Source organism: Haematobia irritans, chromosome 1 (genome assembly GCF_050003625.1).
Source record: "Haematobia irritans isolate KBUSLIRL chromosome 1, ASM5000362v1, whole genome shotgun sequence".
In the NCBI taxonomy this organism is placed as follows: Eukaryota; Metazoa; Arthropoda; class Insecta; order Diptera; family Muscidae; genus Haematobia; species Haematobia irritans.
This window is the reverse complement of record NC_134397.1, coordinates 276,431,426-276,450,298: the sequence shown is the minus strand read 5'-3', so window position 1 is coordinate 276,450,298 and position 18,873 is coordinate 276,431,426. Positions and strand designations below refer to the sequence as shown.

The following is an 18,873-nucleotide window of genomic DNA, read 5'->3' as shown; positions in this document are numbered from 1 at the left end:
AAGCAACATTACAATTAAAGACTATCCTTAAATTGATCTCTTTACAGATATGGAACCCAACAACCTATCGCTTTGCTGAAGCTCTTTTTTGAACGTGGAGGATTGTATGATCGTGAGAAGGATCTTTCCTGGAAGAAATTCAAAGATATATCTTTTTATGCTGCCATGGGATGTGCCGGAGGTGGCCGCAATGAAGTTGATCCCCGATTCATTTCAATGTTCTCCGTCTACAATATCATCTTTCCCAATGATGAATCACTGCTTCAGATCTACACATCAATCTTCAAAGGACATCTACAGTACAGCAGTTCTTTCGATAGTAAATTCTATCCCATGGCCGATGTCATTGTTAATATGACTTTAAGATTGTTCAAGGTACGAGTATTTATGACTGTATCTCGCCAAACATTCCACATGAAATGACAATATTCGATTTCAATTCGACCAACTTTTGGGAAGGATAGAAATATATTGCGTAAATAATTTGTGACTGTGTTGAGAGTGGAAAATTTATGGCAAAAGATTTACATATGCAAATCGCATCAATTTTTCATAATCTTTGCCAAATCGTTTATTTTACAATCGAAAATTATTCAAAAGGCATTCGATGGGAAAAACCGTTTGTCCTTCTGCCACTGCATTGAGAGGATGATGGCAATATTGAGGAGGAAAATAGAGAACAACAATAAATCTTACTTGGCAGAGTAAGGGTGTAGTTTATACTGACATGGGTTGTACCATGGTAAATATGTGGCTCCATGGTGAACTAAAAGATGTGCATTACCCTTCCCCCCACCTCCCTATACCGTCCATGGACATATATGCCCTTAAGACCTCCAGCAAGCGCATTATGCCAGAAGAAAAATGATTTTCATTTCTTCGTCTTCATCCTATCTCCTCTTATGTCCTTATATGGTGAATGCTTTGCTTTCCCGACATTATGGACTATACATTTGTAAAGTCCTTTTTGTAGGTGAATCCTTTGTAATTGTGGTCAAGAAGATTCGATTATATTGAACAGAATCTGAAAGCAAAACCAAAATAACAGTTTCTCTTTACTTCCGTTTGTTTGGAGTGACATCTCAAGTTGGTTTTGGGTGGTAGGGAAAAGGTCTTTAATAAATTTACGCTTGACGAAGTACAACAAGAGCTAAAGGAAATGAGCAGATGCATTTATTGGACAAGACCACATGAAGGAGCAGCTATGTTGTAATACATTTTGTCGTCCTGCTGTCGCATAGTCCACCATCTCCAGGGAAACAGAGAGGACACACAATTTTTGGCTCTTTATGAGAAGCAATAACACTTATTGTCACTGAATTATTACAAGTATTTGTGAAAGTATACATTGCAGGGTAGGAATAATCGTGAACGGTGTTCACATTTCAGCCCTATCCGTTCATGTCAAACGGAGAAGAAAAGTGCTCATATTAACTAAGATAGAATGACACGATGAGTGCTCTAAACCACGAAACCAGTACTAATGATCTGATGATGTTATGGTTATAAATTTTTAACCTAGTATGAGCGATTTAGTTATTAATATTAGCAATCAAAAACTGAGAGGACGCGAGTCCGAGCATTTGGTTTTATTCTCTCTTTTGTTGTTTTTATTGAAATTTATTTAAAATTTTTTTTTTTTACACAGAACAAGTATATACGGCCGTAAGTTCGGCCAGGCCGGAGCTTATGTACCCTCCACCATGGATTGCGTAGAAACTTCTACTGAAGACTGTCATCCACAATCGAATTACTTGGGTTGCGGTAACACTTGCCGATGGCAAGGTATCTGAAAACTTCCTAACACCGTAATATATACCACATAGTCCATACGTGGTATATATTAAACTAATTATATACGTATTTAAGTATATAATTAAGTTTAAAGTTTCTATAGAAATAAAATTTTGACAAAATAAAATTTTGACAACATTTTCTATAGAAGTAAAATTTGAATAAAAAAAAATTAACTTAGCTAAAGGAAAACTTATAAAAATTCAGTAAATGTTTTTTAGTTCACTAACTACGAAATGGGAAGGATTTTTCCTTAAATAAATTTCCAACACAGTAGTTAATGCATCGTTGATTCTATTATAAATATACATGGGAAATATAAAAATCTTACTACGAAATGTGGACAATTTACTAAGAAAAAATTTTGTATGGAAAAAATTTTTGTAGTAAAAAATAACTTAACGATATTACCGATTCGTACGATGGCTACCTACAGATTATTTCCCTTTTTACTATATGTTGGACCGATGTGGACCAATTTTTGCATAGTTGTTAGAGACCATATACTAAAACCATGTACCAAATTTCAGCCGGATCGGATGAAATTTGCTTCCTTTAGAGGCTCCGCAAGCTAAAACGGGGGATCGGTTTATATGGGGGCTATATAAATTTATGGACTGATGTGAACCAATATTTGCATGGTTGTTAGAGACCATATACCAACACCATATACCAAATTTCAGCCGGATCGGATGAAATATGCTTCTCTTAGAGGCTCCGCAAGCCAAATCTGAGGGACCGTTTATATGGGGGCTATACGTAAAAGTGGACCGATATGGCCCATTTGCAATACCATCCGACCTACATCAATAACAACTACTTGTGCCAAGTTTCAAGTCGATAGCTTGTTTCGTTCGGAAGTTAGCGTGATTTCAACAGACGGACGAACGAATGAACGAACGGACGGACGGACGTGCTTAGATCGACTCAGAATTACACCACGACCCAGAATATATATACTTTATGGGGTCTTAGAGCAATATTTCGATGTGTTACAAACGGAATGACAAAGTTAATATACCCCCATAAAATTATTGTTGTCTTTAATAACGACATTAATTGAACCAATTAATTTTTAATTGAAATTTCTTCACACAGAGGATCACCATCAATTACCAATGTCAATTAAAAAATTTGTTGAACCAATTAAATTTTTATTTCGATTTTGGTGACATTTTTTTGTGTGTACCCACTCGCAGGGAATGAATAGGATCCCCACAAACATGTTTCAAGAGCATAATATTAATTTTTGAATGGGAAACATGAAACATTTAAATATCGTTTCCTCGCGAAATATAAATCAGATCCATAATCTCCGAGAGAGTAGCATAGGTACGAAAAGTATGGAAGCACGCACCATCATGAGATGGTAAAAGGACTTAAACTTCCGCACGCCATTTTTAATTGATCAGTCTACCTTATTGTCAACATTCTTTCTACGAATTCAACATTCTTTCTACGAATAACCATCGGTCTGCCTGAAATTGGAAATCGAGAAGTACTTTATGTTTATAAAGAGATGTGCCGAAAATGAAGGAATTCAAAAGAAACACATCAACATCAGAAAAAGCCATGAAATCGTAATTTGAATAAAACTGTCCATAAATAGTACAATTTTGGCATACTCTTCCCAACATTTGTCGGTATCTCAAATATTCTAAAGGCATTAAATTTTACGATATAGGCGACCAATTAAACCATTCCGGACGTGAAATAGAACGTCCATTGAACTCGCCTCTCAATACCTCGACTGTTATGCCTGAGGTGAGGCATGTTTCACCGTCTTGATGAAACCACACGTCATGCAAATAAAGCCTTTATTCACGCAGAGAAGGAATATGATCACCTCAAACATGTTTAAAGGGCAAAATGTTATTTTTGTATGGTGACCGGAGAAGAAATATGATCACCTCAAACATGTTTAAAGGGCAAAATGTTATTTTTGTATGGTGACCATGTAACATGTTTGTCACTAAAATGTTATTTTCTCGTCAAATATAACCTGCTTGCCGAAATCAGATACATGATTTCCGAGAAAATAACATGGTTGCGAAAACCATGTTACATGGTCACCACCCAAAAATAACATTTTGCTCTTAAAACATGTTTGAGGTGATCATATTCCTTCTCTGGGTTTTTAAAGCGTTTTTATCTTAACTCCATAGTTTCAATATATTTATTTTAAAGGCAAATCCTTTGAAAACATACCACTTTAACGGCAAAATTCCAAAATTGGGTTCAAAAATTAATGAAAAAAATTAGAAACAAAGATTATAAACTTTCAATTAAAATATCATTTTTTTTTTAAATTTGTCCTTAATATTGTTAAACAATTGCGTGTCGTATAATTTAGGTTGCATAATGTTTCATATTCGGTGTTTTTCAGTGTATGAACACTTTTAAATTTTTAATCAAAAAATTTATTGATGCGATTAATTTTTATCTAATTCAGTTAAAAAAGTGATTTTTTTTTAATTTTTAACTAAAAATTTTTTAGTAAAAAATCAAACAATCAATTTGTAATCAAACTAAAAACTCTACGTCAGTTAAGAAAGTAATTGTAAATAGTTATGTTTCTAATAAAATAATAATTGGGTTTTACAGTCAACATGCATTAAATTTTTAATTGAATCAATTAAAAAATTAAGTGAAATTTGCCAATGAAATAATTTTTTAATCAAGTACTTTTTATGCCCATTTAAAACTGTGATTGGTACCGTAATTTTCGTGACTGAAGACATTCCAATTAAAAAAAATTAATTGGATTATTTCCATGATTGAATCAGTTTTTTTTTTTTTTTTTGTTTTAAACTTGTTTCATCTATGTCAAAGTCCACCAATGCTAACGGCTTTGTGTAGTGTATCATAACGATGACTCTGACCAACTTTAGCTCCACTTAACTTGTGCTAAATAGTTGTAGCAGAAGGATTTTAGCTGTCTTACACCCCATCATTTATTACTATCGCATTGAAAGACCATTACAATCTGACATTTGACACATTGTCACTATGCTGAGGCTGCCTAAATAATTTTCCGCTACAATATTAAAGGTCATAGGTCATTAAATGTGTACTTAGAAGTATTTGTTTCTTTGGCTACAAAAAATTCCTAATGGCATCCTTTGTCGGTTGTCTGTGTGTGTGTATCTTTGTTGTTGTTGTTGTTGAGAGGATTATTTCCCCTTCATTAGCAATTTCCATCAATATTTGCCTAAAACTTTTCCATTTGCCTTCGATTTTGTCGGTCGTTCGATAAGTTAGTCTTATTGGCTTATTTACCATTGAAATTATTTCCGTCTCCCCACCCCATACCCTTTTAGTTTATATCTTTCTTTGTTTCTTTTATAGATTGTGATTGCGGAATTGCCTCCCACACCGTCGAAATTCCATTACATATTCAATTTGAAGGATCTCTCACGCATCTTTGCCGGTATGCTGTTGATACACTCGAATTACTTTAAAACATTGCGAAATCTGGTGCGTGTTTGGCGTAATGAGTTTACGCGCATTATATGCGACCGTTTAATTTCTGAGGCGGTAAGTAGCTAAAGAGGATATGACGGAAAGTACACAAAAATGTTAAGACTACATACAAGCAAATAATCATTTTTACACATATTGATTGGTTATACACTCGAGAGAAAGTGTCAGATATACATATTGTATTATACACGAAGAGACTTGAAAGTTCTTGAGTAGGTGTGTGCACGTGACACGAAATTGTTTTGAATCATGAAAATTTTCGTGACTCACGCCCACAGACAAAAACGCTTACGAAATGAATTCATTTATAATTTTAGTGACACCTGGGCTGTTAAGAGTTTAATAACGCTCTCGATTTTAATCATGCTCATGGTTTCAAACCCTCTCTAAGCTAAATTAGTCATACCATTATTCGTGAGTCAAGACATTTCCGTCGTGAGTGTGCGTGAGCGCGAGTAAAATATTATTTTATTTTTCTTTTTTATTTATTTAACTCATTTTACAACCAAGCCGAAAAAATAAGGAATTACATTAAATTTACTTAAAAAAGAAATTATAAAAATAATTAGGACTACAATCAAGGACTGGAAAAACTCATATTACTCACGTGCACACATCTATTCTTGAGTCTATTGTCGGCATGCCTTTTAAAATGTTGGCATTTTAATCTTGCTCATGTTTTCAAACACGCCCCTAAGGTAAATTAGTCATACAATTATTCGTGAGTGACGACATTTTTCGTGAGTCATGATATCTTTCGTGAGTCACGACATTTCGTGCATGAGTGTGCGTGAGTACAAATTTTCTTTTCGTGAGTGTACGTGAGTCCTACCAAACACTATCGTGCGTGAGTAAAATTTGTTCGTCGTGAGTATGCGTGAGCGTGAGAAAATATTTCTCACGTGCGCACCCCTATTCTTGAGTCTAATGTCGGCATGCCTATTAAAATGTGGGCATTAAAAAACACAGTTTATTTATCACTACTATGCACAGAAAAAAATTTCAGGAAAATTTTTCCAATTAAAATCTTAATTGAGTTTTGAAAAATATTCAATTAAAAATTTAATTGAATCAACAAATTTTTTAATTGAAATAAAAATCAATCACAGAAATTATTAGTATCAATTAATTTTTTAATTGACTGTCAATTAATTTTTTAATTGATACTATCATTTCTGTGATTGAAGACAATTCAATTAAAAAATTAATTGGATAAATTAATTTCGTGATTGAATCAGAAAAATATTTTTTTGTGTGTGATACAGGCTGTAAGCAGTTTGTAGCTTTCTATGTAACGTCAAGAAGGACCAGTCTGAGACCCATCGTTTAGTCGATTTAGCGATGAACGTCTGTCTGTTCATGTATTTTTGTGTACATACCCCATATGGATTTAATTGGCCCAGACGGCATAGTCTCACCTTGAATTGCTTCAATTTTTGCACCAAAAGGACGGAAAGCCAAAGTCTCATTCCGATTTACTTGAAATTTTGCTTTAGGAGTGGAATTAACACTTTAGAAATGTGTATAAAATTGAGTTCAAATGGGTTAAGATTCCTGAGTTGGGCAAATATGGAAGAAAATTTTCTATTTTACACCTATTTTCAACAGGATTTTACTCCAATTGACTTGATATTTTACAACAGATATTACAGTCAAAAAAGTGAACCCTTGTCTTATAAATTTTCTTGAATTTGTCGAAAATTATTTAATTATTTTTGTGAAATCCACGAGACATCTGTGTTTCTAGTTAAAATTTTCTAAAATAATTCGTTTTTTATTTGATTTTTGGTCGACCTTTTGTTAGAAATATAAATTAATGTTTCCTCAAGCTCGAGGTCTTTTTAAATATTTTATTTATAATCGCGAAATATTGGGAACAATAAATAAAATATTTAAAAAGACCTCGAGCTTGAAGAAACATTAATTTATTTTCTAAAATAATCTATTATTTCTAACTAAAGACCTCGAGCTTGAAGACACATTAATTTATTTTCTAAAATAATCTACTAAGTGACTAAAATTTTCTTTCCAGGTGGTTTCACTGTTTTTTCTGTGTAGATTTAACACTCTATTTAATTGTCGAGTTTTATCCAAATCAGTTCAAATTTCGAGAACTTTACCCATATATATTATTTCGATTCATGCGAATATCGCCAATATTCACAAATTTTGCACAAATTTAATTTATGATTTCTCAATATTGTAGGCTTATACCTCATTCACATTAGGCTCGAAATCTACTAAAATTGGATTTGAAATCATGTTTTCATAAGGCAAACGACATATGAAATCTAGTTAACGTGGATTTTGGAAGTGTAATGTGAATGGCGTATTGTCCTACTACTATAATGTCAGACATCACAGAATCGATTATGAGTTGGACAAGGCTCCGACTTGGGTAAATGTCGAATTGGCCAAATGTTGTCTCTAAACCCACAATTGACCACCTAACCCACTGCTAAGTATCAAAAAAAATACTACAAATTTATAATAAATGCACTATTGCGAAATTGCCTAAAAATAGATTTAGCTTAAAAAAAAATCACATACTTCGTACCAGAAATATGTTAAAGATTTTGTATTTGAGACGTTATCAAAACTGTTGGTCTAAAAAGTGTGAAGACCAAGTGGACTTATATATTTATATTTTACCAGAATAACATCTCGTATTTGAACTTCAAATCGTATTTGAATTTGCCCATCTTCATGCAATCTTGTTATTCTAATTTTTTTTCTCGGGTTTAGTTAATTTAACTAACGTACACAAAAACTTATTAGAGTAGAGGAAACTTTCTCCAAACATAATAATTCCATGAACTAAAAGAAAGTTAAATTGGCTTTAGTGAAATAGAGAGTTCACTTTTTTTTTGAGTGTAGGAAAGGTGTAATAGGAAAACAGAATGTGAATTAGAACTTCATTATGTCTAACAAATTTTCTTGAATTTGTCGAAAAATATTTACTTATTTTTATTACATCGGCGTGATGTCAGCGTTTGTTATACTGTTTAGTTAAAATTTTCTAAAAATATTCAAAATTTTATAAAGTTAAGCGAAATTTTTCTTCCTGGTGGGTTCACTGTTTTTTCAGTGTAAGCTTTTTCAGCAAATTAAAATTACTTTCTGGTTCCTTTTTAACTTAACATAATTATTTAAATCAACTCTCTGAGAACAAGTACTGCGTAAAACTTTTCTCACATATTTTGAAACCAGACACTCAATTTTTTCCTCGAGTGTATTTCAACCCCCCCCCCTAGCAAAAGGCATATGTATGTCTTATTTAAAAGTAATTTGAAAAGATTAAGTGGATACTAAACGTTCACGTACAATATCCTCGAGGAAATGGTAAGGCATCCTTGCATGCAGAGTGTGTGAAGGTATCCACATGTGTGCGTAGCTAGATATACAACGAACTTTTCCAAATATAGCTGGAGGTGTTGCGATATTGGTGGAGACATTGGCCAAGGGGTGGCAATGGTGGTTTCGCTGATGCACACAAACTGAAACACATGTAAATTATTTGTTTTGATTGATTCCATTCAAAATTGTTCCTTATCCTTAACGCTCGGATGAATAAAATAAATCGATGAATGGGCCGGGATGGTATATGGATGCATGCAGCCATGAATGGGCTGTCTAAATGAACGAACTTTAATCGAAAATGACTTCAATTTATTTGCATTGAATTTGATTACTTTCTTTTAATTTAAAAATGTTTAACAAACAAAGAAGGCAACTAGCACACCTTCAAGGCTCCAATTCGCTTAATGGTGGGGAACACCATCATCCATTTATATGCTGATGATCTCATTGGTGGTGGCACATTAATGAAGACAGACTGTGGAATCATTGAGCACATCGAGACTAAAGTCGACAGCGACGACAATGATGCCAACAGTAGCTGAAGTGATTGGCAGCATTTGTTGCCAAGATTACAATCAATTACATTTACAGCTTAATATGTATGGGTGCCCAGGATGGCACGGAATGGAACTGACTGACTGGCTATGGGGATCCTATTTGCCAAGCTATTGCCGGAGAATCGAACAAGAAATGGCAAAGAAAAGCGTATTACCTTTGTTTTCTTGAAACAACCTAATTCGTGATGTTCTTTATAGTCAATGGGGAGAAGTGGGGAAGATTTGTGCTTGCATTGATTTCTAAGTTCGATGAGTCGTAGCTAAAACCACAGAATACATTAAGCTCCAACCAAAACGCACCTTTGTTGTTCTTGCTGGTTCTCTTAAATATTCTGTCTTCTGACTTTGTAGTCATCATCATTGAGGGTTAATGCCACCAACCACATTACCAACTAACGGCTCTGAGGCAGAGAAACAGACAAATATCCTTGCGTACCTCTAAGGATAACTGCACTCATTTGTTCAGCACCGGCACCGACACCTACACCACCACGCACACTACATTGCCTTACTTGATATATGTTTTTATTACTCTTATCTTTGGTATTAGGATCTGAAATTGATGAAACGTCATGTGGAGAATGAGGTTAATGAAACATTTACTGCTGACTTCGAAGTCGAAAATGGTTTTGCCGATCCTGATGCTGCCATACAAGGTAAGAAAATGTCGTATAACTCTTGAAATTATGTCTTCCATACCGCTGTGTATGTGTTTTTATTTATGGGAAATACTATCGTAAGATTATTGAAATTGAATATATGAATAAATAGAGTGCTTCCTAATAACCGATATATAATTTTGCCAACAAATAAAACCATTAAGTACATATTTTGATACAGTGAAACCTCTGTAAGGTGGACACCCACGGCCGCCTAAATTTTGTCCACATTTGGACAACATTTAATGTGTTAATATAGCAAACGTCCCCACACAACTTTCCACATTTTGGAGGTGTCCGATCTAAAATCCACAAAAACACATTATACAAATTGCTTCCTTTCCAAAAAAAAAAAACATAATGGCCTGTTTCTGTATGTCGAACAAAAACTCAGTCGATAATATCAAAAACTTTGTGACTGAACGGCTAACTGTTATGGTGTCAACAGACCCAGGTTCAAACCTTGGCGAGAACAAATTTTAAAAATTATATAAAAAAGTGTAATACAAAATATTGATGAATGAAATTGATTAAAAACTTTTTATACCCTCCACCATAGAATGGGGGTATATTAACTTTGTCATTCCGTTTGTAACACATCGAAATATTGCTCTAAGACCCCATAAAGTATATATATTCTGGGTCGTGGTAAAATTCTGAGTCGATCTGAGCATGTCCGTCCGTCCGTCCATGTGTTGAAATCACGCTGACTTCCGAACGAAACAAGCTATCGACTTAAAACTTGGCACAAGTAGTTGTTATTGATGTAGGTCGGATGGTATTGCAAATGGACCATATCGGTCCACTTTTACGTATAGCCCCCATATAAACGGACCCCCAAATTTGGCTTGCAGACCCTCTAAGAGAAGCAAATTTGACCCGATCTGGCTGAAATTTGGTACATGGTGTTAGTATATGGTCTCTAACAACCGTGCAAAGATTGGTCCACATCGGTCCATTATTATATACAGCCCCCATATAAACCGATCCCCAGATTTGGCTTGCGGAGCCCCTAAGAGAAGAAAATTTCATCCGATCCGGCTGAAATTTGGTACATGGTGTTAGTCTCTAACAACCATGCAGGAATTGGTTCATATCAGTCCATAAGCCACCGTGGTGCAATGGTTAGCATGCCCGCCTTGCATACACAAGGTCGTGGGTTCGATTCCTGCTTCGACCGAACACCAAATAGGTTTTCAGTGGTGGATTATCCCACCTCAGTAATGCTGGTGACATTTCTGAGGGTTTCAAAACTTCTCTAAGTGGTTTCACTGCAATGTAGAACGCCGTTCGGACTCGGCTATAAAAAGGAGGTCCCTTGTCATTGAGCTTAACATGGAATCGGGCAGCACTCAGTGATAAGAGAGAAGTTCACCAATGTGGTATCACAATGGACTGAATAGTCTAAGTGATGTTAAGCTCAATGACAAGGGACCTCCTTTTTATAGCCGAGTCCGAACGGCGTTCCACATTGCAGTGAAACCACTTAGAGAAGTTTTGAAACCCTCAGAAACGTCACCAGCATTACTGAGGTGGGATAATCCACCGCTGAAAAACTTTTTGGTGTTCAATCAAAGCAGGAATCGAACCCACGACCTTCTGTATGCAAGGCGGGCATGCTAACCATTGCACCACGGTGGCTCCCGTGGTGTTAGTATATGATTTTTAACAACGATGCCAAAAGTGGTCCATATCGGTCCATAAATATATATAGCCCCCATATAAACCGATCCCGAGATTTGGTTTTGGGGCCTCTTGGAAGAGCAAATTTCATTCGAGTCTGTTGAAATTCGGTACATTGTGCTAGTATATGGCCGTTAACAACCATGTCTAACTAGGTCCATATCGGTCTATAGTTATATATAGCCCTCAGATAAAATACCACAACCTAAGTAATTCTATTCTGGATGACAGTCTTTCGTAGAAGTTTCTACACTATCCATGGTGGAGGGTACATAAGATTCGGCCTGGCCGAACTTACGGCCATATATACTTGTTGTTTTTAGTTTTTTTTTTTTTTTTAAATTTCTCCATTCAACTGAACTTCCAATTCATAACTTGTAAAATAATGCAGAGGATCCAAAAACAGAGTACTTCCGTCTTTTGACAAGATCATATAAAATTCATTAGAGATGATCCAAGTTTCCACACTTCTGGATCACAGATTGGGGATCGAATGACAATTAAGTACATATAAAATCGTCCATTTGGACGTTAATCGCTTGTTTCGGCATCAGTTTAAAATCAAAAGTAATATTAATAATCTCGATTAATATTTTCTTTCCTTCAATGGTCCTTTCTGGTGGCCTTCGCGAACGGATTACATAAAGACAGACTTATTCAAATGAGAAGAGGGCACTGTCGATCTTCAAAAATTAAAACTCCATGATAACTCAATATTAATCCGCCTCTCAAGTCTCAGATAATTTTCTTTATTCTTTTTTAGGTTTATGAAATTTTAAAAATTTTCAATTAAATACTTATGCTATGTTCCCACCGACTCGTTTTCCTCATTCGTTTTTCCAAGACATTTCACCTTTCACACCGGGTTGAGATGTTTTAGTTTGACAGTTACCATGGAAACTAGAAATTCACATTTACTCGAAATTCACATATATGCAACCTATGTCCAAATAATTACCGAGAGCGCAAAGGGAAAAAAATTTTTATGTTATTTTCACATGTCCATGTTCTTAAAAGCCTTTGTTTATTGTTGTTTTTTTTCTATGAAACTTATTTCAATATTTTGACATATATTATTCGGGGTATATTCCAAATTAGGTGGGTTCACATTCTAAAATTGACGTATTTTGGAGGAAAATTTGTGTTTTGAACTTGTTTTTTAGTACGGCGAAAACGACTCGTTTTGAAGTGCTTATAAAGGGAAAACATTTCAAACCCCAAAACAAGCTTGGTGAGAACACCGTATTACTTGCATTTTCGTTTCGGCAGATTATGCCTTGTTTAACATGAGAATGTGTACTTACATTTGCGGAATTCAGTAAAATAGGCCATTCCGAATTTCGATTTATGACCGTGAAGTTAGACATGTCATTCACTCAGATTTGCAAAAACTGTCAAAAAGTTAGTTTCCAAGGAAGTTGCTTCCGTGGCAAAATTCAAACCATTCGGCCTCCTTTTTTTATTCATTGTGGAAACCGCACTATGTAGCCGGGCTTAAAATGTAAACCGAATCTCTTAGCCATCTAAAATCATGGCCTTTTTAATTGTACATTACTTCTAGCAATATCTAAATACAGCTATATGAGATTCGAAGCTGATGAAGAGGAAGAAGACGATGATGATAAGCCTGTTACGTTAGCGAAATTTGTTATGAGGGACCCTTTACTCTTTGGTGATTTTCGTAATGCCGTCGTCGAATCGGAGCCCAGGTATTATGAGGACCTATTGGACTATGAAGCTGTTAATACACTTTTTGATGAGGTAAGTATGTGGTCCATATTCGCACATCAAATTTCATAATCTTTTCTTCGCGGGCCATTGTAGATTTTGGAGGAATACCAAGAACGTATTGGCAAAATGCCTTTGGTTTTATTTGAAGATTGCCTGGAACATTTGACGCGAGTCCACCGAACCTTAAGAATGCATAGAGGTCATGTGTTACTGGTGGGCGTTGGGGGCAGTGGCAAGAAATGTGTTAGTCGCCTAGCAGCATTTGCAGCAGAATGTCAGGTTTTTGAGATAACCGTAGCCAGAGGTTATGGAGAACAAGCATTTCGAGAAGATTTGAAGGTGCTATACAATATGGCTGGTGTAGAAAGAAAAAAGACTGTATTCATCTTCACCGCGGCTCAGGTGACCAAAGAATAGTTTTGCAAAATTCAATTCAATAATACTGACATGTGTTGTAGGTGGTGGAAGAAGGTTTCTTGGAATTGATCAACAATATTCTTACAGTGGGCCAAGTACCAGCTTTGTTTACCGATGAAGAAAGAGATTCAATTGTTAATGCCTGTCGTAGTGCTGCTGAAGAAGAAGGATGCTCGGCGTCAAAGTGAGTATCTATAACCTATAGTGGCTCCCCCGACAAGAGATTCTTTCTTTTGTACTTATGTGCGAATATCCCCGAAGGCCTAGTTCAGCAATGCTGTAACATTCGTATCTGGCCACAGAGAAAACATTCTTCCCTACGAAAAGAGCATTTAGATCAACGAAATTCGTGTGGAAAATGTTGATTGTTTTCATACAACTTTTTCTCATGAAAAATGTATTTAATTTTCACACTTTCCAGAGATTCCGTTTGGGCTTATTTCTTGGGAAAATGCTTGGAGAATATACATGTGGTACTGACTATGTCTCCCTCAGGTGAGGCCTTGCGTAATCGATGTCGAAGTTTCCCTGGATTGATTGGTAGTACCTATATCGATTGGGTATTCCCATGGCCCCGACAGGCCTTAGCTGCTGTGGCTCAACTCTTCCTAAGCGAACACGAATTGGTAAGTTCCTGCGCAAAAAAATATTCTAACAAAATGGTGCTACATTGATTTCATCCTTAGATTCCCGGAAGCTATAGGGATCAGATTACAAATCATGTTGTTCATGTTCATAGTTCCATGCATTACTATTCCAAAGATTATTTACAAAAGCTAAGGCGAAGCAATTACGTGACTCCCAAACATTATTTGGACTACATTAACACCTATCTAAGACTATTGGGTAAGTTTAGACGCTAATGTATGTTTCTGAAGTAATTACGAATTTCTTTCGTTGCTGCAGAGGAAAAGAATGCCTTCATCTCCATGCAAAGAGATCGCCTTAATGAAGGTATTAAGAAAATCGATGAGGCCTCAAAGCAAATTGATGAGCTGCGTATCATTGTCACTGAACAGAAACGAAAAGTTGGCATAGCTTCTGAGGAATGTGAACTAATGTTGGTCGAAATTGAATCGGCCACTACCAAAGCTAATATCAAGAAAACTGAAGCTTCAGAAAAATCAGTGGAAGTTGAAATTAAAGGCAAGCAAATTGCCATAGAAAAGGAAGATGCCGAGGAGGCCTTAGCCGAGGCAATGCCTGCTTTGGAAGAAGCTCGCCGAGCTTTATCGGAATTAGATAAAGCTCAGATCACAGAAATTCGTTCCTTTGCCACTCCCCCGCCCCAAGTCCAGGTTGTTTGCGAATGTGTAGCCATCCTTAAAGGCTTCAAGGAAATTAACTGGAAGACCGCCAAAGGAATGATGTCGGATGTGAATTTCCTCAAAAGTCTTATGGAAATGGATTGTGAAGCTTTGACGGGAAAACAAATAAATCAGTGTCGCAATCACATGAAAACCCAGAATTTGGACGATATGGCAAAAATATCCATTGCTGGTGCTGGCCTCTTGAAATTTGTTAAAGCGGTAATCGGGTTCTATGAAGTGTACAAGGAAGTTAAACCAAAAAAGGAGAGAGTTGATTTCCTAGTGGCCGAGCAGGAGCAACAAATTAAACTCTTGAATCATTTAAATTCGGAAATTGCTCGATTAGAGGCTCAATTGGATACTTTAAATCAAAGATATGCCGAGTCCATGAAGCAAATGAAGGCCTTAACCGAAATGATGCAGCAAGCTGAGAGAAGATTGGTAAGAAAGGGACCTGTCGAGTGCCCACCAGGGTTTACACGCCGTTCATTTTACTATCTTAAGTTTCCCATTCCAGATTGCCTCGGATAAACTAATCAGCGGCCTGAGCTCTGAACGAATACGATGGAGTCATGACTTCGATAACTATGGTCAACAACTTGTGGTAATGTTGGGTCAATGCCTGTTATGCGCTTCTTTTCTCGCCTACACCGGAGCTTTCTCTTGGGAATTTCGCAAGACTATGGTATTCGAAGACTGGCTTCCAGATATAATCGAAAAGGATATACCCATTCAAATGCCATTCCGCATTGATGAAAGCCTGACAACCGATGTAGAAGTTTCCACTTGGACTTCGGAGAGTTTACCCCCCGATGAGTTATCTGTGCAAAATGGTATTCTCACAGTCAGAGCATCCCGATTTCCTCTTTGTATAGATCCTCAGTTACAGGCTTGGACCTGGATTAAAAAGAAAGAGCAAAAGAACAATCTAAAGATACTCTCATTTAGTGACTCCGACTTCCTAAAGCAATTGGAAATGTCCATTATGTATGGTATCCCGGTACTTTTTGAAGACGTTGATGACTATATTGATCCAGTTATTGATAATGTCCTGCAAAAGAATTTCCAGGTGGTGAGTGGCAGAAAATTTGTCATCCTTGGGGACAAAGAGGTGGACTATGATCAAAATTTCAGAATGTATTTGACTACCAAATTTGCTAATCCCAATTTTGATCCTGCCGTATTTGCCAAGGCCATGGTCATTAACTATACGGTCACTCAGACCGGTCTAGAGGATCAACTGCTTAGTGTGGTAGTGCGGGCAGAGAGACCTGATTTAGAAGCTCAAAGGGAAACACTGATTGCCAATACCAGTGAGAATAAACAATTGCTGCAACAGCTAGAAGACTCTCTGCTGAGAGAATTAGCCACTTCCACTGGCAATATGTTGGATAATGTGGAGCTGATAGAGACTCTGGAGAATACGAAGAGTAAAGCTTCAGTGGTCATGGAACAACTCGCACTTTCGGCAGAAACCCAAAAAGACATTGAAAAATTGAGAGATGGCTATAGACCTGCTGCTAAACGAGGTGCTGTACTCTTTTTCGCCCTCTCCGATATGTCAACAGTGAATGCCATGTACCAATATGCATTAGCGGCCTATCTTGATGTGTTCTCCTTTTCCCTAAGGAAATCTGTTCCCGATACTGTACTCTCCAAGCGACTGAATAACATCATTAAAACACTTACCGAAAATGTCTACTGCTACGGATGCACTGGCATCTTTGAACGTCACAAACTTTTGTTCTCTTTTCAAATTGCCACCAAATTGGCCCAAAGGGATGGTCACCTAAGCCAAACAGAATTGGATTTCTTTATTAAAGGCTCAGTGGCATTGACTAAAAGTGAAAGAGCTTGTCCTGTCAAATGGTTACCGGATAAAAGTTGGGAGGATATTATAAAATTGTCCACAGAGTTTCCAGAGCATTTTGAATCCTTACCCGATCACATTGCCAAAAACATCAACGAATGGAAAGAGGTGAGAAGTTCAATTTAATTTTAATAATTTGATGGGGCTAAATCTTGGAAATCTCTAAAGCCGATTATGATGTTGATGTTATCCTATATTTAACCAGAATGCTAAATCACAAATTTCTATTTCCATTACCATAGATGTGAGATGGAAAATGGATTCTCATTATACCCTACACTACAATATGGTCAGGGCTCAATGGCTTGGGGCATTATGAAAAATTAATCGTCAGAAATATTTCTCCATATATGGATTGTAATGGGAATCAAAAAGTCGACTTTGACTTTGTAAAATTTTGAAAAAAAATCGACATGTGACTTTTTCAATGTATGTAAAATTACACTAGGCCCGTTTCCAAAAGTCGATGGTTATAGCGGTAATAGTCTGTCATTAACAGCTAAAGGGTGGTTAAATTGTAAGGGCCGATGTTGAATGTGAACCACACCTAAACGCCAAGTTTTTTTTCCGAATTTTATTTGCCATTTATCTATTTCAGACTTACTCAATTTGAACCATGGAGAGATACACAATCCAACAACGTGTTTAAGTCATCCAGACTTATTATGAAAATGGGCGTTCAAATCAAAATGCATATCGTGCACTTCGTGATTTTTTTGTTCAATTTGATCGTCCAAATGTGCGTACAATCGCAAAAATCGTAGAAAAATTCGAGCAAACCGGGTCTGTAGAAGATGTGAGAACACCAGTGCATGCTCGTACAGCTCGTACTGCAGAAAATATGGCTGCTGTTCGCGATAGTGTGGCTGAAGAGCCGTCCACCTCAACTCGTCGTAGTGCCCAACAATTGCACCTCTCACGCTCGTCGTTGATGAACACTATGCATAAAGACTTGCATTTACACGCTTACAAGGTGCAATTGGCTCAAGAACTAAAGCCTCTTGACCATTCCAAACGTCGTGAATGGGCAGAATGGTTCCAAGAAATCATCTTCAGTTATCAGGCACATTTTCACCTCAGTGGATTAGTCAATAAACAGAATTTGGGCGAATGAGAATCCAAGAGTGATTGTCGAAAAACCAATGCACCCACAAAGAGTGACTGTTTGGTGCGGTTTATGGGCTGGCGGCATCATTGGGCCGTATTTTTTCCAAAATGAGGCCGGTCAGGCAGTTACTGTGAATGGTGTTCGCTATCGTGAGATGATAACGAACTTTTTATGGCCCGAATTGGAAGATATGGATGTGGACGATATGTGGTTTCAGAAGGACGATGCCACTTGCAACACAGCTAACGAAACAATGGCTCTTTTGTGCAACAAATTCAATGGCCGTGCTATCTCACGTAATGGCGATGTCAATTGGCCGCCAAGATCATGTGATTTGACACCGTTGGACTTTTTTCTTTGGGGTTATTTGAAAGAAAAGGTGTACGTCGATAAGCCAGCAACAATTCAAGAGCTAAAGGATGACATAATTCGGCACATTAACGGTATAGAACCTCCATTTTGCCTCAGCGTCATCGAAAATTTGGACCATCGGATGAAGGTGTGCCACCGAGGTCGCAGCCCTCATTTGGCCGATATTTTGTTTCATACATAGTTGAATAATACCAATATATCACAATAAAATAAAATTACAATAATTTCCTAAATAGTTTGTGTTTTATTCAAAATCAACATCGGCCCTTGAAATTTAATAGAAAATAAAGTTTCTAGAAGCCCAAGATATAAAATCGGGAGATCGGTCTATATGGGGGGCTATACCAAAACGTCATCAATCATTCCCATTTTATCATTAAATTGTCCAGACATAATTATAAGGCCGTGGCCGAAGTTTCACGATGATGCCTATACTGGAAGTATTTTTGGCCGCTAACTCCATATAGCACCGATCACTGTGCGTTCGTAAGTTTGTCAATCATTACTATGTGATCGGTGATCGTTTTAA

The 18,873-nt window shown here is 36.6% G+C and overlaps 1 protein-coding gene across 1 annotated transcript in view; it reads left to right on the top strand.

Annotated features, from left to right (window-relative positions):
- Positions 1–18,873, top strand: part of Dhc98D (Dynein heavy chain at 89D) — a 252,715-nt gene that overhangs the window by 168,523 nt on the left and 65,319 nt on the right. Inside the window, exons 38-47 of the mRNA XM_075295234.1 lie at positions 48–375; positions 5,143–5,331; positions 9,745–9,850; positions 13,098–13,297; positions 13,361–13,669; positions 13,726–13,868; positions 14,106–14,310; positions 14,371–14,530; positions 14,591–15,435; positions 15,512–16,972. Of these exons, the coding sequence (XP_075151349.1) occupies positions 48–375; positions 5,143–5,331; positions 9,745–9,850; positions 13,098–13,297; positions 13,361–13,669; positions 13,726–13,868; positions 14,106–14,310; positions 14,371–14,530; positions 14,591–15,435; positions 15,512–16,972 (3,946 nt within the window). The remainder of the gene's footprint in view (positions 1–47; positions 376–5,142; positions 5,332–9,744; positions 9,851–13,097; positions 13,298–13,360; positions 13,670–13,725; positions 13,869–14,105; positions 14,311–14,370; positions 14,531–14,590; positions 15,436–15,511; positions 16,973–18,873) is intronic.